Source organism: Xiphophorus hellerii, chromosome 3 (genome assembly GCF_003331165.1).
Source record: "Xiphophorus hellerii strain 12219 chromosome 3, Xiphophorus_hellerii-4.1, whole genome shotgun sequence".
Classification (NCBI taxonomy): domain Eukaryota; kingdom Metazoa; phylum Chordata; class Actinopteri; order Cyprinodontiformes; family Poeciliidae; genus Xiphophorus; species Xiphophorus hellerii.
Window position 1 is genome coordinate 5,911,142 of NC_045674.1, and position 25,078 is coordinate 5,936,219.

General features: G+C 37.2%; 1 protein-coding gene across 2 annotated transcripts in view; it reads left to right on the forward strand.

Annotated features, from left to right (window-relative positions):
- dgkb (diacylglycerol kinase, beta) overlaps positions 1-25,078 on the forward strand; it is an 81,055-nt gene that overhangs the window by 43,378 nt on the left and 12,599 nt on the right. For both annotated transcript variants that reach the window (XM_032559003.1, XM_032559004.1), the window contains 3 exons: positions 159-319; positions 8,973-9,037; positions 24,849-24,939. In XM_032559003.1, coding sequence (XP_032414894.1) covers positions 159-319; positions 8,973-9,037; positions 24,849-24,939 — 317 coding nt within the window. The remainder of the gene's footprint in view (positions 1-158; positions 320-8,972; positions 9,038-24,848; positions 24,940-25,078) is intronic.

Below are 25,078 nucleotides of genomic sequence, written 5' to 3' on the forward strand. Positions count from 1 at the left end.
GGCAGAAAAGCTCTGAGTTATTTTTTTTTCTTCCATTTTACATTTATGCACTACTATAAGATGCTCTTTCACATAAGATCCTGATAAAATGCACCCATAACATGTGAAAATGTTCCTTTACGTGTTTTAATTTCTCGTCTGTCTTGTGCTTCTCTGAGGCTATGAGGGCGAAAACCTCCTGAAGATCCTTCGGGACATTGAGAACAGCACAGAGGTGATGCTGGATCGCTGGAAGATCGATGTGACATCTGCTGACAAGGAGGAGCGAGGGGACCCGGTGCCTTACAGCATTATGAACAACTACTTCTCCATAGGAGTGGTGGGTCTTGACACTCAGACTGTACATACGTTTTATTTTAACAAGTTCCACAAGAAAATTATGATAAAAATCAGATAATCTGTGGTTTTTGATTGAGATTAATTTAGTTTTTGATGGGTGAGAATGAAAAGTGATGCTGGATGAAAAAGAAATAATTGATCTCCTAAAAATTTGTGTCAAACCTGAAGAACTGTTTCAGACTTGGAAGTTTTTGATATTTACACTAAAACCTGTGTCTTTCATAGGAGCTTAGGACCACAGTTTTATGCATTTCAAATCAAATTGAATTGTATTTGTGCAGCACATTTCACTTTCAAAGGTCAAAGTGCTTTACATCACAAAAAACCACAATTGAGACATTACATTTTTCCAAGTGTCGTCATTAGACATCAAAATGTTGGTCAGCTTTTTCAATTATTGTAGTACAAAAGCAACTCTGATCAGGTGGGTTATTAGTCTTGACTCAAAGGAACTCAGTGTTTCAGCTGTTTTGCAGTTTTCTTGAAGTTTGGTCCAGATTTTTGGTGCATAGAAGCTGAATTCTATTTCTCCACCTTTGGTTCTGGTTCTGGATCTGGATGCAGAGCAGAACCAGAACCAGAGGACCTGAAAGGTCTGGAAGGTTGATATAATAACACCGGATCTTTAATAGGGAAGCACCAATTTATGGGCGCCTTTTTCCTTAAGTTTGAGAGATCGGTGATCAGCCGATACTTACATGCGAAGCCGATCTTTTCTCCCTCTGCAAGTCTGAAAACCAACCACTGTCCTCTTCTGCTCTGCTGTGAGAGAAGTTTTACTGACAGACGAGGTCATGTCTACACATTTGCAGTTAACAGTTACCCCACTCTTACCAATCCAGCAACTTTTTTGCTATAATTAGCAACATTTCAGACAAAAATTTGGTGTCAGCCAAAATCGGAATCAGCAGGTCAGGCTTTTTAAAGATCGGTTATCAGTGATATACCAAAAAACTGCAGTCGGTGCACGCCTAATCTTTGTGGTGAATTGTGGTGCTAAGCTGTTTGGTGATTTATAAACTAACAGTATTTCAAAGTCTATTCTCTGAGATACAGGGAGCCCGTGTAGGGACTTTAGAACTGGGGTGATGTGCTCTATCTTCCTGGTTTAGCTAAAATTTGCAAATATCAGCTTTTCAAGACTGATTCCTATAATTTTATTGCACATCTTTAGGATGATGTGACATTTTCTAGATCTGAGAGAGACTAAAAAATGTCAATATCACATATAATTAGGGATGTTTTTTGTTTAATCCAATAATTTGAACAACAACCGAGGTGATAAAAACACATTAGTTTGTAAAATAGTCTAACATTGAGAATGACAGTTTTTGCTAAATATAAAGTCCAACAATGCCTTTATAGACATCTTATAGTGAAAGGTCAAGGTGTGTGTGTGCAGGTGGGGGTGTGTGGGTGTGGGTGTCGGGGTGCTCTGCAGAAGTGTAACCAAAGCAAACATTTGTAAAATAAAATATAAAACCACCTCCATCAATATTTGCATCTGCTATTAAAGGTAGAATTTAAAAAGTAATACATCGCAGCGCACACACAGCAACAGCATAATCATTTAATTTATTTGTTTTGAGCACATGGTTAGCACGTGGTTAGGCCTTTATTGAGATGTGCTCAAGCTGTAACCACCTCTGATCGATAAATAAGCCTTGTTTTGCATCTGCGTGGGGTTACGGAGCCGTCGGCACCTCCTCTGTCCATCTCTGGGATAATGACTCTGATTTCACGTAGCTCATGTTAGCCATTACCCATAAATGTCAGGGGGAAATATGGTAATTGACATTTGCAGGTGTCTGAATGGATCCACTGGGGGTTGTGAGATTTGTACGGACTGTGGCAGAGACATAAGTGATTCATGGCCTCACAAATGTTAGTTGAATAACACCTCCATCCCGGGCCCACTAATGACCATGTTTGAGGATAATAAAGGACAGGTCTAGTTAACATTGTGATAGAGGAGACCAATGGTTCCAATCTGTCTTAGGAAGGAAACATATGGTGGTGTCTGCAGGGGGGAAGTGTTTACAGCATTTTCTGAGGTTTTATTGCAATAATTTCCTCCTGTAAATGCCAAAAGTTACTCATTTTTGACTGCACTTTACAGTAAATGGTTGACGTGAATGAAAAAGGTGGTTCAGCTGGAGAAGAGAAAGGGCATCAACTAACTACAGATTGAAAATATTAGATTTTACTTTTTTTAACATTAGAAAATACGTACCGTAATAGCACTAAAAGTTCATTTAAAACAGTGTTTCTCAAACGTGTTCAGGTCCACTTAACCCATTTAACAAAACCTCACATACCATCTAACTTTACATTGCACCTCAATAATCTTTATATATGACCAGGTTTTTATTCTAATTTGATTTAGAGAAATCAGATCTTCTGACTAAATTGATTAATTATTTTTTTTCACATTATCAGTTCATTTCCGTTAATATTTCTCATCCAAAAAAGGTTTTAGAATGGAAAATTGTTTTCTAACATTTATTTAGTTAAATATTACAAACTTGGATTTCTGTAAATTGAGTAATAAACACTGATGAGGGTAAGTACATGTAAATTAAACATTTCATCTTCATCTCTCCCCCTGCTCGTCACTCATTGGTCCAGATTCTCAGGAAACCAATCACAAGTCGTGCATTTTGCATTCATAGTTCAGAAAGTTAATCTGATTGAGCAAAACCAATGTGATTTTTGGATTCAGCACATCAAAATTACCTTAAAACAGTTGAAAAACCCCAGACAATATTTTGGCTGTTGACCAGTGAAATTAATGATGTAATTCTTAGTTATTTGAAAAATTATTTTAAAGTAGTCTGAATTTTTAAATTAAAAAAATATGATTATTAACTTTAATAAAATATTTACATTTTAATATCTGAAGATTCCCTTTTAAATCTGCTGGCAGCTTTCATGTAAATAACAACTAGAAGGTAAAGAAAAGACTCATTATTTTCTTTAGTGAGTGAAACTCGTGAGTCTGTTTTGATTGAATTTGAACTCCAGGGAAAGGATTTGGTTAAAAAAAGAGCTCATGTAGGTTAAAGGTCAAATTAAGTCGGTCTCTCTGGCTCATAAAGGCTTTCTAAACTGTTACTTTAGCTCTGCACTGCAAAAACACAAATATTACAGAATATTTTTGTTCTAGTTTCTAGTGCAAATATCTTAGTACACTTGGAATTAGACAAAACTAACTTAGAAGTTACTTTCCAGCAATATAGGAGCTTGTTTTAAATGAATAATTTCTTAATATTGATGAAAAAGTACTAGAGCCACTGGTAGATTATTTAATTTATAACCTGGGAAAAATGTCTTGTTAGAAGTGAAATAATCTGTACCATTTTATCAATATTTACTTAAAACAAGTTCCTATATATCCCTGAAAAGTTGCTTGTAAGTTAGTTTTGTCTTATTTCATATGTACTGAGATATTTGCACCAAAACTAGATCAGAAACGAGACTTTGTGTTTGTGGATCAGTACCCAGCAGGCGTAATGATGACAAATGAAGTTGTTTGCGGGGGATTAAGGAGACTTTGAGCTCTCTATGGATTTGGGTGTGATATAATATTTTCTATGCATCAAATTTTCTCCTTTTTATTGAATGTGAAAAAGACTACAATAAAGATTATGAGGCAAGTGAAGCTAGTAATTACTTTGGAGATTATGCAGATGAAGAGAGAATTGCTTCTGCTGGATTTCAACACATCAGCAGAACCAGCCAACATGGACGCCGAAGGTTTCCAGTTTGGTGAACTGAGTTCAGTCTCACACACTGTAAAACATTTGAAGGTGATTTAACTTGAAAATGCAATTAGAAAATCGTTTTGGTTTTAACTCAGAAATTAAAGTTCATGAAGTTGATTTAACAACAAGAGATACGTTGTATAAACATTGTTTTTTAACTTCATTAATCTTGTATTGTGATTAATAATAATCACAATACAAGATTATCGTTAATCTTGTATGATTAATGATACAAGATTAATGATAATTCCATAACTTCCTATTAATTTATGGGAAGTTCTTTCTTCCCATAAATTAATGCTGCAATTTAAACCAAATAATTATATTTGTCAATATGGAAGAAGAAAACTGTCCTCACCTAGTTAGAGAGCCGCATTTCTCTATTATTTTCCTCATAATATCAAGTTAAAATAACTACTTATTTTACTTTAGAATAATTAAAATTCTTGTTTCAAAAATTCTGACCTGATAATGAACTTTATTAAACATGAAAATAATTCTAAAATAAACATTTGCCTTAATACAACACAAGAGTCAGATCAATGTAATGCACTTCCGTCTCAGTATACAAAAACATGCCGCTAAGCATTCTGGGAAATAGTTCCCACTCTCTTTTTCTTCTTTCAATTTTTTTAAGTGCTAACCTGAATACTCTAGTTTATTCAACTCTAATAAAAGTTAACGCAACTTACTGCTGTGAGTTTATCTTTCACAAACTCACAAATTCAGGTTCAGAATCTAAAACTCACTAAATTTGTTTGACTTAAAGAGTAGAAGGCAGAAGACGCAGCTAAAATCAGCTCAAATGTTTTACAGTGCACCACGCTTCTTTCATACGGAGAACCGTCTTTTTTTTCTTTTTTGTCTCCTTTATGTAAATTCCTTCACCCCAACCTGCCACAGCCCAATGGGACGGGGAATTAATGGCGCCATCCCTTTGGGAGGATGTGGAAGTGACGTGAAGTGTAATGATCTCAATCAGGGCCAGGGGTGAGAGACAGAACTAATCACTGAGCGCGCTCCGCTACCATAATGCAGTCAGGCCCCTAATGACCGCGGCTCTCCTGTCAAAGCCATTACTCTCCTCTGTGGTGAAAGGCACATCAAACCGCTGGGGCCCACTCATAATTGGACTAAACTTTGAGCTATGAGAGGACATTACACATGTCCTGTATTAATTTGGGTGCCAGATCTTTACATTGGTAATTATTTGAGTGAATGAGTGAGATTCTGACGTCTCACTACGGCCCTGCTGGAGCTGAGGTGGAGTCCAGAGTGGATAAATATAACGCGCTATAATTTTACAAACTATTTTAAAATTGACTCACTGGACTGTGTTTACTATGACAAAGGTTTTGATCAAATTGTATGTTTTCTGTATTTAAATTCTTTATTTATTTACGATCATTTTCTAAGTTTAAATTTAAAATTTTATGCCGCTAGAACATAAAAAAAATATTTTGAGTACAACTAAGTATATTTCCAAGTTTATCTATTTATTTACTTACATATTAATTGTCCCATTCTTTAGTAAGGCAAATGAATAAATATAACATGTTACAATTTTATAAATTATTTTAAAATTGACTCACTGGCCTGTGTTTACTATAATGAAGTATTTACATTCTGGATCATTTTCTGAGTTTAAATGTATTCATTTGAGCTGAACAGAAAAAAAAATTATATATTTTCAGTACAGCTGTATATATACATATATATATATATATATATATATATATATATATATATATATATATATATATATATATATATGCTTTTCTGTATTTATTGACATACATATTAATTGTCCCATCACTATGTGTAAGTTAATGCACTGAAATCAACTTAGTTTTGTGTTTTACAAATTTTATAAATTGTATTTTCTGTTGTATAATTTATTTATTCGTTTATTGATTAGATATTCCCCAATCTTAATTTGATCAAATTCAGTATTTTCCTTAATAAAGATCTTAAGTTCAAGTCAGTCTGACATATATTTAGTTAGTTATTAAGTCATCTAGTTATCCACAGTTAATTTGATTTATTTTCAGAGGTTTTTTCTCTGATATAAGTCACAATTTGATTGTGTTTATATAAACATACAGTATGTGTGTGTGTGCTGAAGTTTCTGTTATGATTCATTTGTATTTAATCTTTTTTAATTATATAATCTGTATGTGTCATAGGATGATAAACAAATCATCCTTATATTAATCAATTAATATAAGTTACTACATTAGTAGCTCTTCATAAACTGTATCTGATTGGTGAGCTTTGTTTTTTGGTATCTACTGTTGAAATATTTGTATTTGTTTCTGAATTTAAAACCAAATTAGCAGAAAACGCAGAAAAGTTATCACTCATTTTTGCACTTTATTGCATAATCACAAATTTCTAAATGCTGCTGTAAATTACAGGTATTTTTTAGTTATTTTTTCTCTTTCGTGACATTTTGTTTATTAATTTACCTCAAAAGCGCAGTGAGATGACAAAATCAGTGGTTAAAATCAGTGAGCGCTGCTGCAGAGCCACAGCTCTGCTTGTACACATCTCAGATAATAGACCTTAAACCAAAGGGGAGACATCCTCTCCAAGCTTTTGCTCTCTTGTTTGCAGCTATTGTCCTGTTTGTAAGAAAATCGAGTTACAATCTCTCAGATACATCCATCACTTCACCCTTCTGGCTCGCGTTGGAAGCGCGAGGCGAGTCTGCAGGGATCTTGAAGAAATCTTTTGGTCTTCTGCTAACAGCGTCTTGAAAAGACATCAAGAGACGCCATTGATTTTTCTCTTTTGGCTTCTCCTGAATTTCTGTACAGAGAGCTAGCAGGGGGTCCTCCCTGTAGGTGCAGTTTCAATAGTGCCACTCAAAATGGAGCGGGTCAAAACAGATTGCTTTAGCAGAGGGGGGAGAGGGAAATAAAAAAAAAAAAAGACCATAAAGTTTACAGGAACTTTTTTTATTCGCTCTGCCTTGAACAAGTTTGCTCCATTCGGTTTTCCACAAAAGGCTGTGCCAGAGTTTTTCTGCTGACACGGACTTGGAAGTGTGAATTAAAGGAAATTTCTGGTATTACCTCCCTGAAGCTCATTATATTTGGTTTCACACTGTTGCGGGCTTCTTATGAATTAAATAAACTGCAGTTTTTCCATTTTATGTGACTGACTCCTTGTTTCCACTCACAGACGCTGTGCGTTTGTGTGTACAAACTTTTTAAGGCTCCTAAGAAGTGTTTGAACAGAGCGAAGTTGTTTTTGCCAGTTTATTTGTGGCTTGGTTGTTTTGACGTCCATCATGGCGGAGTGGGCGGAGTTCTGGAGAGCGTGATGTCACGGGCAAAGGGTCAACATACAGTATATATATATACATATGGTTTTCATCTCACATGTTCCTGAGTAATATCAGCAGTTCATCCATTCACCCATCCATCCATTTTCTAACACCCTTGTCTGTAAAGGAGTGCTGGTGCCTATCTCCAGCTGACGTTCCGGGCGAGAGGCTGGGTTCAGCAGTTCATGTTTATATTTAATATTTTTTTTATTTTGGTAAGAAGTATACCATTTATTTTACAATCAAGTTTGTCCTTTATCTGCTTTGTGCTCCTCCATCCACTATCAAAACTCAGAAAGCTGTTTGCAAATATGTCAATTGAAAGTTAAGTGGAAGGAAAACGTGCTTTAGAAAAAACTACACAACCAGCAAGGATCAAGAAGTTTGATCAACAAAGTGACCAAGCTTGAGGAGTCATTTTAGATATTTTACATATTTATGCATTGTTTATTTTAATTTTTACAGTGCCATGCTAAAGCATTTATCCTTCCTGAATGTTTCAACGTTTTATTTTTACATTAGTACCACAAATGTCAATGTATTTGTTTGGGATTTTATGTCAGAGACCACATGAGAGCAGTGAATAGCTGTAAGGAAGATGGAAAATGAAACTTAATTCTTATTTTCATGGATGAAAATCTGTGTGTTTGTATCAATTCCAACCTAGCTGCAGATATTTTAGAGTACGTTTCTAGAAAGTAAAAGTTTTGGTTCTTTCCAAAATGCTACAAGCTCAGCCAGATTGAGTGGAATGATTCTGATCCTTTTTACTTTTCTGTTGAAGAAAAACGTCATGCAAATCAAAACTTGAATACAACAACCTTTACAAAACTTATGGTGGGGCGTCTTTTCGCCCCAAAATAAATATAACAAAAAAATATCTCAACCTCCAACATGTGAAATGTCTCTGATTGCATTTATTGCCTCAGGTTACAGAGAACGAGAAGCGGAGGATGGGGGAGGTGGAGAGTAACTTACAGGAAGAAGGATGGTAAACAATTTGGTCGGCAGGGCGATAACAGCATCCTGTAAGCTTAGTTGGGATCTGTGATTACTCACAACATGTGTTAAATTAATTAACCCGTATGGAGACAATGTGCTGTCTATAATGGATCTTCAGACCCTTCATCCTATAGAAGCACAAACAATGAAAACCTGGTTAGTTAGGATGCTACTCAATCCGTCAGTAAGACTTTTTGTTGTCATTTGATACTTTTTGAATTAGTCCTAAATAAAAGAAGCAATATTTTCACATAGTGATGTGAATGTTTTCTTGTTTCTTCTGTTTAATGTGTCAGATACCCACAAAATGTTTATTGTCAAAGAGAAATGTTTTTTTCCGTTTTTTGGGGTTTTTTTAGGTAACATGGAGTTGTCAGATTGGCTCCATTAGAAACTCACGTCTATTTCTGTCAATTAGATCTGTTGTAATAAAGTTAAACCAATTTACAGTTAATTAATAATTTTACAAGGTCACTTTTTCATACAAGTCGAGGTTTGTTTAAAGTATCATCACCAAATTCTTATCTCTCTTTCAGGATGCATCTATTGCACATCGTTTCCATGTGATGAGAGAAAAGCACCCTGAGAAATTTAACAGCAGGTATGTTGATGCCATTTGACCTTGTAAACATTTTTCTGCATTTAACTAAATTACAATAGTGAAGACACAAGATAAGAAGCATAATGACAAAACGTTGAAATTAAGCTTCTTAGAGTAACCTTGGTTCTTTAAAAGTTGTAAAAAACAATTTTTGAGTTTATTGAGAGTAAACTTGGATATTGCTGGGTTTCAGATGATGTAGCACCAACGTCTCCCAACGCAGGTGGAGGGCCAGAAGTAAATGCAGCCCATTCGTTTCTGTTGATCCAGCATCAAAATGTCTAAAGTTTGTGTCCTGTACGGTTGTTGCAACCGTTCTAATAGAGAGAAAAATAAACGTTATTTTCGTGTTTCGAAGGTAGTTGGTCAGAAGGGAGTTAGTTTAAAAAAACTTACCAAAAAAGAGGAGAAAAGTGGATCAACAATCTACAGCTAAACACAGGAGGTGCAGAAACTAACAATGCCAGAGTTTGTAGCGACCACCTTCTAACAGGTAACGACCGCATCGTTTAAATTGTATTTTCAGATATTTTATTGGACAGTTACTTAGAAGGACAAGCATTCATATGTAAGGTAAGATATATTATCTTTATGCTCTGGCGTCGTTGTCCTCAGAGTGCTAATGTTGTTAGCAGCTAGCTCAGTGCCGAGCCACGGATAGAAAATATAATGTTTATTCAGCGGTACTTTCATGCTAAAAAAAAAAAGCTAAATAAATTAAATATAACCTACCCAGCCATACAGTCACAGTGAGCTGTAACTGTTCCCCCACATGCTTCGTGACAGACATGAACATGAGGTTTCTGTAGATCAGAGCGAATCGTTGGCCTACATTGGACCTGAATTCAGTGTCCTACAGTGACTCAACATTAACATACAACTCCAGCATAAATTTGGGTTTACAGAAGCTAAATAAATTATTTACCAGGAGATCCAGGCTCATAAAAATAACACGGGTTAGTTTGTTGTTAGCGATAGCATCATTATCATAGACTAATTCAGAGGTGGAAAGTAAATTTTTTACCGGCCATTCAGACATTTCACCTGCCACTGTTTTGTTTCCTTTCGATTACAAACCCCACAAGTCCAAGCAAATTATAGAAACTGTATGATTTATTCTTAACTCTATGAAAACCAATTTACTGACAATAAGTTTACCATACAGATGTATACAGAATAATTTAACATAAAGCATGGACACCTTAACAGGGCTGTAGTGTAATAAGTTAATTTGAAGTAATTACTAATGGCAAACTTTAACTACACAATCCTAACATTCTTGCAATCATATGTTGAACATTTCCAAAGTTTGGCAACAACTCTCCCTGATAGTATTTATTAAAGATGGTTCTAGTCATTTTAAAAATATTTTTAAATTGTATCAATAGCTGTTTTCTATCTGTTTCATTCGTTTTCCATTGCTTATTACGTTTTCTATTGAAATTAACAATTATTACTAAAATATCTCAGAACGTGTTCATTATTAATTCCACATGCCATCATCATCATCATTCTTGTGTTACTCCAGAGTTTTTCTGACTACCTGGAGCTTAGTGTTAGCTTCCCCCTCACACACACCTGCCTTCTTGAATTTTTTTCTTTATGAACATTTTCACTCCTTCTTACCGGGCAGCAGCAGCAGCTAACCTGAACTCTTCCTCAATCTGTCCTTGGTCACGTCTCTCTCATCATCCTCCTCCAACAATAATAAAGCCCCTGAATCGCTAATTCCCTCTCCTCCGCTACTGAATCTCCTCCAACGGTCAAAGTTAGCGTGGTAATTAACATATCATTTAGTTTGACACGTTTTTCTGAATGGGCTTATGCGCTTTTTAGCTTTTGTCGTAGTTTTTCAGACCCGCCCCGTCTCGTATCCGCTCATTTTCTTGGACTCCGGTTAGCAGCAACCGTTAGCTCAAATGGCGCTATTTATAACCTTAGAGGAGGACTGAGGGATTTCATTGGATAAGCTCAATGTCCGTCAATAAAATCAACCAATGGGCTGCCGCGGTAGATAAAAATTTGATTTAATATAATTTTTTTGTTAAATTATGACAGCGTGAGCTTGCCATGGTGGCGTAGCGGTTAGCGCGACCAGTATTTGGAGGCCTTGAGTCCTCGACGCGGCCGTCGCGGGTCCGACGATATTTGCCGCATGTCTTCCCCCCTCTCCTTCCCAGTTTCCTGTCAGCCCACTGTCATTTAAGGGACACTAGAGCCCACAAAAAGACCCCCTGGAGGGGTAAAAAAAAAAAAAAAATTATGACAGCGTGGGGCTGCCAGATTTGGACATTATGTACATCAGTCTGGACTCCAGACGGTCAGTCCTCCCCTGGAAAGAAGTTCAAACTGAATGCAGCTTTTTTTTTTTTTTCTGTTCAAATTGTCAGCCCGCCACAGTGGCGGGTGCGTTGCTCCAATTTACACACCACTTTATACATTTACCCGCATTTGGCCAGTGGGGGGTGCTAATTTCCACCCTGGACTAATTACTTAAAATAGCGCAATTCACTACTCACCCTGCAGAAACAAGTCAACAGCCATTTAATGCTTCCTTTGATCCTAAATGCTTGACCCAACTTGAAACTAAATGCTTGTATTCTCCAGGCTTTTGAAAACTTTCTTCTGGCTCGTCGTATAATATGAGTTCTGCAGCTCCAGTTAGTTATGTGAATCGCCTCGGCACAAGGTAAATCCTCAAGATTATAAGAGAAGTCTTTTTTACAGAGATAATACGGATCATATCCTAAATAAACGCATATTTTATGCCTCATCTGTTCCAGCCTATTTAGGGCATTAGCATACTCGTGATCAATTTGGCTTTGTTTTGAACTGGAGAAATCCCCTTCCGGACCTCCATCTGAATTTTGCGCGTCATCCGGGTCACGTGTCTGAAATCCAGCAATTGGTATGTTACTTGTCATATTGACCCTTTAGACGTGACGTCACCCTCTCCAGAACTCTGCCCACTCTGCCATGACGGACGTCAAAACAATCAACGCGCTCCTTTAAAGCTAGTCTAAAAACAGACATCTGTAGCCTTTCTATTTTTTTATTTATGTAATATATACAGTTAACATCCTGTCCCACATTCCATTCACTAGATGGTGGTAATGCATATCTAAACGTTGCTTTACAACCGCCGCAAAAAAATAGAAGAAGAAAGATTTCTGTAGCTTAATATCGCTTTTATTTAGTTGATTTCACTTTAAAAACGGTCCAAAAGGATGCTGCGCGGTCAGCTGCACAAACAGGCAAATATGCAAACCAAACTTGCCATTTTATTGTATAACTTTTAATGAGGAAAGATGCGGCAGTGATGGATAGCAGCCGAGGGCTGTCACCCCTTGGTGTAATGGCGGATTTGCAGTAAACACTTTTTACAAGGTAAGAAGATTAACCTTCATATACTTTATAAGTATGATTAGAAAGATGTCGCATTATGGAGATGGTATGTGTCTAACCATTAGTAACCATGGAGACAACGCTACACCATAATGTAGCCTGGCATGTACGGAAAAAACTGGTTAGCATCTCGTCTTTAGTACGTTTTTAATGTTGCTCCGGTTTAAGGAGAAACGCTGTTTATGACATAGTGACATAAGTCATGTCCTGTTAATTCAGGTAAAGTCGGTAATTTGATCAACACGTCATCAGGGAGGAGGTATGGGTCGGTTTCTAAGCTAGCTATTTCCAACTGTTGTAAATACCGCCGTCTATGAGCCCCAACCAGGTGTGTTACGTTCACAGACAAATTAGCTCGACTCCAACAATAGAAGCCATGAATAAACTGGCAAAACCACGTTGGAAAATAATTTCAGTCGCTCTGTTCAATACTCCCATCCCTCACTTCTGACGTCCATTATGGCGCCTCAAATGATTTAGTGACGCAGTTGCAAAAGGTCAACAGATTCAAGAATTATAAAGTCATTCAAAGTTAACATTTGCTTATCTTCCTTCAGTCGCAGTAAACAAGGACTACACTCATTTTCTTCAGCTGCAGATTATTTTTAGATTGAAATGAGGCTTTTTCAATGACACACATGCAAGATTGACAATTTCAAACTGAAAGTTTTCATTTAAATCAAACTAAAAATAAAATGTCTCAGCAACCAGGTACGGTGTAAATATACCTGCAATTCATTTGCAGGACGTGTTCATGACAACATGCTTCATATTTGCTCTTTGTGGACAGGCAACATATTTAGCATTTGTGATTATCTCGATGAGATGTGTTCACCTTTTGGAGATGAACAAATGTGGCGTCTGTGTTTTCATCAATATTTAACATCATCCAATACGTCTCCACTTACGCCAGGGAGTAATTGCAGGCCTAATTGAATTTGCTTGGCTAGTTTGACGTCGTGGATCAGTCAGACTGATGACACACTGGCTCCTAATAATCCCATTTGTACTCATTATCATATTTTACTCTGGTCTTAGTACAACATTCATATAACCAGCTTTTCCTCTCCATTTCGAACATGAGCCTGAGAAATGGTTTCAGTGGAAGAGAATGGTGCTTGGAATAAACACTGGATTGTCCTTTAATGCAGAATCCAAACTTTTTGGATGCCTCTAAAAAATGTTTTAGTATTTCTAAATGTAAATGCGAAAACTATTTAATTGTTGTATTTTTACTTGCTACATAAATAAACTAAACACCATATTTTAATGAAATAAGCAAAGCAGTCAGATTTCTGCTGTTCTTTGTAGAAGGGAAACCATATCCAAAATTTTTTATACTCTCTGTTGCTCATTTTCCATTTGAACATTTTAAACGTCTATCTTTTTTCTGTTTTTTTGAACATTCTGGCGTCAGTGAAAATCTGGATCTGCATCAAATGCCTGAACCAACAAACAAATTTGTAGGTTATTCTTGCTCTGTGATCAAGACAAAGGGCCACAAGGGGGCTGCAAATGGCTCCTGGGCCACAGCTTGGACACCCCTGCATTAATGGTTACCAATGGTTGGATAAAAAAAAAAAAGACAGCGAGCAGGGAAATGATAAATCAGCTAAAATGTTCTGATTAAAACAAGGCGCTGCAACTGTTATGGAGTTTATTTTATAGTACAGATGTTGGTAAATACAGTTCTTGGTGTCTGGATCCAGGTTCTCTGCATCCCGGTTGGCCCAATGTGAAAAATGATTGAGATATTTTAAGAAAATTATTCTGTCTGTTATTTGAATTCAATTAATAATTTACGCAGGGGGAATGAGTTTAGGATCTCTCTATTACACACTATCCTTGCCAATTCAATAATGCATGATTATAGTTTTTCAAGGTAGCAGAGATTTTGTTAGATTTGTCCAAAGGGCTTCATGTCCATTGGAAGTTTAATCAAACTTACCAGAGTCATTTTCCTGCAGCTCGAAGCTCTGCCTCAGAAAACTCTCTGACAATTTAAGAATGGCCTTGGAAAGGTGAGTTAGCTAGAAATTAGTACAGGTAGACTGCAAAATTAAATAAATTCCTACAGAGATCTGTTTAACATAATAAACATAAGAAACTTTTCTGGAGTTCCTATATGCTGAATTTAAAATCTGCAGCGATGCAAACAGAACTAATTGATGTAATGCCAAGTGGACTGGAGCCTTCACCAAAAGCAGGAAGAGAACAATAACATAAGTCATTCTGAGTAAACACAACCAAAACAAACGTGCTAGAGGGAGAAGTGGCTCCTTGTTTCATACGGAAGACAAAAGAAGAATCCTACAACCTCTAAAATCTGTTGTTACTCCATTTTTATTTACATTTTGTGAAGAAGGAAATTGTACTCATGTCTTCTTCCAAGGTCTTTGTGTTGATTCCTTCTGTAGTTGTTGATGCAGCACCTCCACAGGTAAGGAGGGGAACAGGTTTTTCAAACAGTTTAGTTAGTTTGACACAGTGCAGTGTGAAAGCAAATCTCACCAGCTGAAAATGTAACAAATCAAACGAAGTCTACTGGATTACCAGGTGTGAAAATACCTTCAGTCTTTTCCTGTGGTATTTCTCTGAGAGAAGGATCTTTCAGCATTATTCTACACACAATCTCTCTTAATCATCCACATTCCTGGGTCTCTCCTTTTCCTGCTCTGCATGCAAGTTTTCAATAGGATTTAGCTCTTAGAACTGAGACGGTGATGGATGTGTGTCCATTTCTGTGTTGAATTTTTCCATTTGATTTGGATCGTTATGCTTCTAAAAGACCAGGTTATGACTCCATATTACCAGCACACGCCACCAGAGTTTTAAAGAAGGTTCATGTTAGTATACAGTGTAGAAACAGGCCCACATCATCATGGATTCTCTACTGCACCTAAAGGCAGGTATTATGTGTTTTCAGCCAGTGAAGTAATGAAGTAACTTACCTTATGAGAATGCTGTCTACATCAAAAATAACTTGAAACAAATTTGACTTTGCGTAACATTTCACTCCTTGAAATTAGCCTCTGTTTCCTCTGAGCTAAATATTTGATCATCTTAAATTACAGAGTAAGTAGCAAAATTAAGCAACAACCCTCAACATGAAGGTGGAGTATTGTTGATGAAACGAAAGGGTCACATGCGTTTTCTCTCTCGGCCTCACTTCATTTCTCCTATTCTATCCATCTTCTGTATTTGCACCTTGGGGTGATTACCACGGCGAAGGTGTGAAGATTTGACACTCGGCAGATAGATTCATTTACTGCCACTGCCGGACCTGGAGGTGATAATGAGGTCGAGGATTAAAAGTAGACAATCAGTCGGGCCGTGACGAAGGCTGCGCCCTCTTCCCTCCCTGCTCCTCCTCCTCCTCGACCGGCTTGTTGAAATACTCCGTTCCCACCCATCCACCCCACTCTTTTTATCATCTCTCGTGTAATTACATGCTAATCTCCGACTCAGAGGGAATAGTGAGATAAACAGGGAAAGAGAAAAGCAAGAGAAAAAGTTGTTAGAGAAAATTAAGACACTTTGATGTTGTTTTTCTCTACCTAACTGTGTTTATTGGAATTCACTTAATATTACAGGTTAAAGTCCAGGTGGTACAGATAAAAGTGAACTAAGTTATGATCTTTATTTGACTCTGAATTAAACTGAAAGCTTCAAAATGAACCATTACATTTACGTTTTATATTTTTATAGTTGCATTGTACTTTAATTCAAGTTTGTTTGTATAGCACATTTCAGCAACAAGGCAGTTCAAAGTGCTTTACATCATAAAAACACGAAAGTCATAGAACGCACAGTCTACAATTGTAGCATTTAATTTTGCCGTCATTACACTTCACATTATTGATTAATGTTTAATTTCTAATGTTTCAAAAGCAACTCTCAACAGGTGGGTTTTTAGTCTAGATTTAAAAGCACTCAGTGTTTTGGCTGTTTTGGGTTGTTAAATGGGACCCATCACATTTTTGTATTTCCATTTGGGGCTCGAATGTTTCTAATAACAAGCCAAGAGCTTAATAAAAAACACCCATGCCTTTTAAAATAATGTTAATCAGGTTTTTTGGTGTTTGGAATATGAGCCGTTTTGAAAACCTCCCGATTTTAAGTCACAATCAACAGGGCTGTTACCTAGCAACCGCAGCCAAGCTCAGCCCATCACCTAGCAACCCAATCAGAACTCCAGCACATTTGGTCAATTGGTTTTACCTCGGTTTGTGCTGTACAATGGCTGCTGGAAAAGACAAGGGTTTTGTTATTGACTTACTGTTCAGAAACCACTTACTGCATACTTGTTGGTTGTGCAGGAGGCTCTACTACTGCTTTTCAGGGATGTAAGGTTGTATATTTCCGCATCTGTTTGCAAGTATTTTCATGTACGAATGTAAACATTGAATTGGGGGGCGTGGCCGGCAGCAGCTTATTTGGATTTAAAGTGACAACACTCCCTGAAACAGCTCATTCTGAAAGGAGCTCAACTAACCAGACTAACATCTGATTATCTAAGAAAGATTTTGTGCAAAAAATGTAATGAACATGTTTTATTTAGCCCATACAACTATTGTAACTTAATAGGTCATCTTCAAATGTGAGTCCATCTGTCTGACAGCAGATTCTCAACTCAACAGGAGAATTATCCAAACCTGACACAGGGTGGCTGAAAAATAAAATAATCACACTGTTTCAATGGCCTAGTCAAAGTCCAGACCTCAACCTAATTTTTGTTGTCTCAACCTCAGTGAGTTGAACCAGTGTTTGAAAGAAAAGCGGGCCAAACATTCTCCGATCAGAAAGTCTTTAATGAAAATGACTGCTGCTTACGATTCTTTAGGCTGTTGAATCAAGAGGTGTACTTAGTTTTTCCACACACAATATTTCCCTTTCTGCTTTCAATTCTTGATAAATAATCATGTTATTTTATCCACAACCCTCAAAGTATATGAATTTATCCTTCAGGTGGCTCCAGTGTAACACTCTACTTTATATATGTTTACTTCTTAGCTACTTGTGTAATTTTTAATTCAGCATCTGTGAAATACTTTTCCACGATGGTACTGGTAATAACATGGTGGAAAAACTTAATTGGCGCAATTACATTCATCTTCCTCCAGAATAAGGTGCTTTCTGATGAGATGGAGGAGGTTTCAAAGCATCCCGAATGACTGTAATTTGGCTGGGCAGGGCTGATGTGAAGCGATTAATTTGTTCGTACTGCATAACTCAGCCCACCTGTAGATGAGCTCAAAGACCAGAATGACAACTATAAGTAGGTAATAATTAACCAGATTTCTCTCAGAATGCTTCACTTTTTCCCTCCTGGGATCTGAATCATTTCTAGTTTTGTTTGAAAACAAACCTGGCTGCATATTTCACACTAATCAAACAATGTCAGATGTGTGTGGCTTCACCTGAAGCGTTTGTTTATTCTGTGGCCTCCATCGCCGCGCCTTGATGTTCCCCTGATATTTGCTATGCATACCCAGGTCTATTTTTGGTCCTGAGACTTCTAACACTGTCAGCGCTCTCCTCTGGAGCCTCTCTGCCCCCGTGCGCCCACAGGCTCTCGCTGTGCTGTGTAACCATCCTGCGTTAACCTTTCCTGGAGGCACAGGGAAGCCCAGGCATGAAGCTGTCTTTAGCATAATGAGTATGTTCATCAAAGCCCCGCCATGTGCTGGTTGGGGCAGCCCGATCCACTAACACACACAAACACGCCCATGCAAATGTGTGTGTGTTTCGTGCTGAGCTGAGAACAGGGCCACAGGTGATAGCACTTTATATTACACATGCACACACACACCAACGCACGCACCCTCACACAGAGAGAGGTTTGCATGGTGGACCTCTGCAGCCGCCGCCCTCAGACCTCATTTGAGGATGAAATCGTTTATGTGACCAAAGTGTCATTTATAATTAATGACCACTTGTGTGTAATTTAGAGGGATCTCACCTGTGGCCCTGTCCCCAGCTCAGTGGGAGCACGCACACACACGCCCACCCACGCAAACATAAATGAGCCCAAGAGAGAGCTGGTACAGGCAAGACTACACTGTAAAACATTTGAAGGTGGTTTTACTTGAAAATGAAAGTCCACCTGCTGCCTTGAAAATGCAACTTAAGTCAACAAGAAAATTGTTTTGGTTTTAACTCAGAAATTAAAGTTCATGAAGTTGATTTAACAACAAGAGAGAAGTTCTTTAAACATTGGTTTTTAAGTTCATTAATCTTGAATTGTGAGTTTTAACTGAAAGCTGTGATTTAAACCAAATAATAATTTTACAATATGCAAGAAAAAACTGTCCTCACCTCGTTAAAGAGCCAGATTTCTCTATTTACTCACATTATCAAGTTAAAATAACTACTTACTTGACTTTAGAATAATTTAAATTCTTGTTTCAAATTGAATGAACAAAATTTCTGATCAGATAATGAATTTTATTCAATTCTGCTCAAAAACATTTAGTGTGTTACCCTCAAGCTTTAAAATAAACATTTGCCCTAATAAAACACAAGAACCAGATCAATGTAATGCTCTTACATCTCAGGATACAGAAACATGCTGCTAAGCATTCTGGGAAATAGTTCACACTCCTGTCTGTTTCTTCTTTCAGGTTTTTAAGTGCTAACCTAAAAACTCTACTTTATTCAACTCTTGGAGGTTTGACGAAATTAATAAAAAGTTAACACAACTTACTGCTGTAAATCTATCTTTCACAAACTCACACATTTAGGTTCAAATTCTAAAACTCGCTGAATTTATTCAACTTAAAGAGTAGAAAATAGTACACAACTAAATGTGGCTCAAATGTTTTACAGTATTTATGCAAAATTCAAGGATAAAAAGAAAAACGGAATACAATCAGTAACAAAAGCTAAGTTTTACACCTATACGTGACTTTTATGCTTGTTTTTTGTTTACATGCAGACCATTTCAACAAATATGTTGAATATTTGTTATTCATGAAAGAGGCCCGGTCTGGAATGACCACCAGAGGGCACTAGTGGTCATATCACATGGAAATCAAGGGTTTCCACGTGAAACCCGGGCAGTGCCCGGAGCATCTGACGATCATTCAAAACATTGATTGACACATTAAATCTGAAGAGTGTTTATTAGCATATATAGCTGAAGCCAAAATTTATATGCACTGTACAGAAACATATTTTTTTCTATTTACTGTCTGACATTAAATTACATTTAGAATTCTTCTTTTGCACGTGTATGTATTTCCATTTGGTTCTCAAACAGTCAAAGCGCCCAAAGAGACATCACCCAGTTGCTTTTTGGGGGTTTTTTGTCTTGAAAATGAGCTATTTCAAAAGCCTTCTCAATGTAGAATCACAAACCAGCAGGGACTGCACCTCACCTAGCAACACCAGCGAAGCCCAGTCTGTTACTTAGCAACCCCAGCAGAGCCCCCCACCCCCCCAGTCATCTACCTACCTAAGTGAAGCACCAGCATGTTTGCTCAGCTGGTTTTAATGCTGTATGCGCTATACAATGGCTGCTGGAAAAGACGTGTGTTTTGTTGTCGACGTACCACCCAGAAACCACTTGCTGCTTTCTTATTGGTTGTGCAGGAAGCTATATTAATGCTTTTCAAAAACGAACACTTGTATAATTGTGCATCTGTTTGAAGCCACGTGAGGGTGAAAACAATAAGTCGGGGCCGTGACCAACAGCAACTTATTTGGATTTTAAGTGACAAGAGGCCCTGTCAGTTTTATTAATATTGGGATTATGAGGAGAATTGTTTACTCCTTCAAAATCAGAAGTTGACATACATTTCCTCAGTATTTGGTTGCATTGCCTTTGAACATATGTTTGACTTTTTGTTTTTTTCTTCCTCAAATTTCTCACAACAGTTTGCTGGGTTTCTGGGCCGTTCCTCCTGACCAAACTGGTGAAACCGGGTCATATTTCAACCCTTTTTTTGTGGGACTTAGATCAGAGCTTTGAGATGGATCCCAAATGTTGACCTTGTCTGACTTGGCAAATTTGGTTGCAATAACTATCGTCATCGTTCATTAGGAAGATCAGTTTGTGTCCAATGTTTAAATTGGTTGTTTTCTCATGAAACAATTTACTCCATGATGCTAAAGTTTCTCCCCTTTTTCAGCCAGTGTTGAAACTGTCATTACGTTCAAATACTTCAATTTTAGTTTCACCAAACCACTGGACAATTATGTTCACAGTGATCAGCATTAACCTCAACCTGCATCTTCAAAATATGGTTTGCTGTTGTTCTGACTTAAACTGTTTATTGCCCAAGAAAATTCTTCCTTGGCTGATTTTGCAAAGATAAAGAATTTCCCTAAGCCTTCTAAAGAATTTATGTATTGTTTGTTTAAGAAAGTGTCGTAATCATTGCAGTGCAACAGCGAGAACTACATTTTTCAAGATGCTTGCTGAATCTCTTAAGGCAAGACAACACAGCTCAAGTCATTTCTCAAACTGCCATTCGAGTCAGAGAGCTCTAGGCGGTGTCATGTTAAACAAAACAGTGCATTGATGCAATGCACAAAGACTTGGTTATGTCAATGCGATATTTATCACCTCTGATCAAGAAGAAATTAGTGTGAAAATAAGGTCGTAGATCACTGTGGGTTAGATTAAGTGTCAGAGGGGGAAATAAATCAATGGGTATGTCCTGCTTGGTTGGAGTGGCCAGTGGAAAGTACATCTGAAGGTGCTGTGGCCGCAGGACAGCGATGCTACACTGGAGTTTATTGTCTCTGACATCCTTTAATATGGTGACCAAGCACCATAAGCCTGAAGAACAGTGAGTTACACCATTTGTTCTTCCTTCTCTTAAACAGCTCTCCTGTTTCTTGTGTGCTGCCGTTTTCCCTAAAGCTTGATATCCTCTTATGAGCTTTCTGTTGTTTTATCCGAGCCACAAAGTTTGAATTTATCCCTCTCTTTTTCGGTTTTGTTTTACAAATTTGTTTGTGCAAATAAATAACACCTCACTGTCGCTGGAAACCCGAGTCACTGTTGTGTTTGGGGCCGACTCCATCTGATCTCGCATGCAGACCGCTAAAGTTATTACTGCAGCATGCTTTGCATCGATACTCTGCAGATATAATCACAACAAAGACACAGAGGCCACTCTGACAATTGGAAACACACGTTACGCTTCTCATGTCTTCACTCAGTTGTTCTCAGAAAGCAAAATAACAAATAAACTTTTGAAATGTCCTGGAAAGATGCAGGACTCTAATGTCTGCCAGCGGTTTAAGTAAATGGACACTTTATGTTCACCTTCGTTACACCTACCATAAAATAGGGGCCTCCTAATCCACCTTAAAAGTATCATCTGACTCTAATGGCCTCCCTATTAATCTGCCCCACAAAAACAAGCCGGCCACTGTCGAAGACTCTCCTCTCTCTCAAATCAGATGAGTCCGGTGTTTGGCATCAGTCGACAGAAAACAAACGACAATCTGATCCAGCCAATGAGATGCTCCTAATTACCTAATGAACATGCACATGGAGTGATTTGTTGCCATGGTGTCCTTGTTAGGTTAAGTGGTGAGAATCAATAGGATGGTCAGTTGTTGTCTTTCACTGCATTTCTTCTTACACCGAGATTTGGCTCAAATTTGTACCAACATTTGAGAGTCATGAGACGACCTTTATATTATTCTGACTTTGCTAAAATAAAATCGTTTGACTGCAAATAAAGAAATTTTATGTCCTCTGTGTGAAATTTATAGTGTGGTCATGCACTTTGTGGCTATTTTGTTCTATTTAACAATTTCAAACTCAATTTGTTTATTTGGGACTAATTTGCAACAAATGCTGTCTTAGGACAATTTACCTGACAAACAGACCCAATTCATACCAGAAGCATTAAATTAAATTAATCTTTGCAATCCAATTATAGGAACAGATTGAAACATTCCAAGTTATAATACAACACAGTCACATCTAGTTTATTAAATTAATTGGTTAAAATATGTGTAGCTCAGGAGACGCAGCAATCTCACATCCCAACCCAGTTTCTTCTGATACAGGTTTTCATATAAATAAAAAAAACATATAAAAAACCTATAAATAGAGATGCTCCAGTCAGACTTTTAGTGGTTGATATGAAGTTAGTTTTATTTGAGTTATGAAAACAAAGCGCATCAAAGAACATGCAGCAGCCTTTGCTAACTGTGTCTACATCAGTTTATTTCTCTCCTGTTTGCTCTCAAGTACTGCATTTCAACTTAGCCTAACTCTCAATGAAACTGATTGACATATTTTTTTCCCTATAGTTTCATTATAATTATGACTAAAAGGCAGCTGATTAAGAATACATTTTAAATTCTTAAAACTTTTAAAGAACCAAAAGATTGGTGCACCAACTCTGATTCTTTTTAAGTAGGTCAGAAGACAAAGTTGGAAATCATATAACTCAAATTAAGTAGAAATTATAACAACTGCATTGTCCAACTATAATGGTTGGAGAAAAGTGTTAGAAGGATTAGAAAGTGTTAATGTATTGTTTAAATCTTCTAGTTTACATTTGCAAACTCCCTGCCAGCAGCAGGTTGTGCACAGGAATAAAAAAAAATGTTTTTATGCTTTACCTAAGGCACCAGCCTTCACTTGATATTGTAAAGCATAAAGTGAGGGAATATCCAGAAAGGCTAATATAAATGTCAATGTCAAATTTATCCATAAATGTTACATTTATTTTAGAAGCAGGTTTAAAACTGCACCAAAGTGCTGGTCACAAACGATAACACAATAGGATAAGTTGATGAAAAGACAGAAAAAATACTACAAAAAACAAGTAGATAAAATAAAAATAAAACATTTATTTTTTAAAGTCACCCTCTCTACGTTCTGGTTTATTAATATCTAAAGCTTCTGGATGATCCTGCTTCAGATTATAAACCCATTTCTTACAAATGCATTGTCATTTAGACCCAACCCAAGTTAATTTTGTTTCCATGAATAAACAATTTTGTATCCACATAGGCTACTTAACCGTAATACCTCAGTTTTTTCCACACTGAAATGTTTTGAGAAGTGAAAAGGTTTAGATCTTGTGTAATTGAAAGGAATTATGACTAAGATATTCTTCGGCTTGTGTTATGAAAAATAATGAAGCAAAGCCTGTAATCAAACCCAAAAATTATGCACTAGGTCATATGAAGAGTGTTTCTTTTTGAAGAACAGATAATCACCACTTGTTCTGAACTCCACCACAAATTAAAAACTGTTGAATTTACCACAATCATCATATCTTCATCAGCCCTTAAAAGCATCGGGTCGGCTTCAACCGAAGACAAAAAGTGCTTGTAATGTGTTCGCCTTTCTTCTTGCTGTTAACCACTAGCTTTGAATATGTTTTTCAGAGCAGTCACCTTCATTTGCTTATTTGCAAACCTGCTCCAGCCTGTGTTCCTGCCTCTCCTGGCTTTCTTTTGATTGTTAAGATTATACGGATGGTACAGTGACATCCGTCGTCACTCTCTGGCTTTTAACCACTTCAGTTTGTGTTCCCCACACCCCCACTGATATTGACCATGTTGCATGTTATAAATCAACCCAGAGTGGGGCTACCTTGCAAGTACCCTAATGAAAACTCATTTATAAAGTGGCTAAATGGTTCTGACAAAAGTCCTAATGAGGAAATCAATAGTTCAATGATTGTTACTCTGCGTATACTAATACGTTTTGCTTGTAGTGCTTTAAATCCAACTAAGAGAAAGCTATTTTTTACTGTTGAGTCCTATATGTCTGGACTGTTGTAGATTTTTTGGAGATAATGTACATCAAACTTATGTCAAAAGATAACAAAGGTAGCATTAAAAATGTTTTAAGGAGTGGAGTAAGTTGTGTATAAGAAAATAATTTTAAAAAGCTCAAGTCCTGACATTTGATTGGTGTCATGAGAAAGCATCACACCAGCATGCAGACAGATGGTGGCTCACCCCTGCAAGGTCATTGATCATCAGCATTAGCAGCTGGGAGTGTGTGCTGCAGGAAGCCCGGGGTGCAGCACCCCAGTCCTCTGTTAATTGCAGGAGCAGGTAGATTAAACTCTCATGCTCCACCCTGTGCCTCATTGTTGGGCCTGCATCTCTAGGTTTGCATAATGTGTCAAAGGCCCCCTTAACCGCAGATTATCATTATGATTCAATATGTAATTACTGAAACACATTATGCATCCTTCAGAACGATGAGTCAGTGGTTTAAAGGTGCAAATCCAGATCCGTTTAAAGTTGGAATCAATATTGATGCACCGGTATGTATTTTTCTTCATATACAGTAGACTTGAGACAGTAAAGTGCATAAGGTTGAGATTTTGATGTGAAGAAAACACCCCCATGTTTCCGCTTACCTTTTATTCCTGGTCCCTTTACAGTTCCTGCGTCTTTTCTTTTTTTTCAGAACAAAGAATAAGCTGTGGTACTTTGAATTCGGCACTTCGGAGACGTTTTCGGCCACGTGTAAGAAGCTCCATGACTTCTTGGAGGTGGAGGTAAATCAAACTATTCTGTTTGCGCCATGCTAGAAAAGGAACAAAAGCAAAGAAAAACATCATAAAAGTTCCTGCTTTTATCTTCCTTTTTTATGAACTCTGAATTGAAAAACTAATCTTCTCTGCATTAATGGAAATA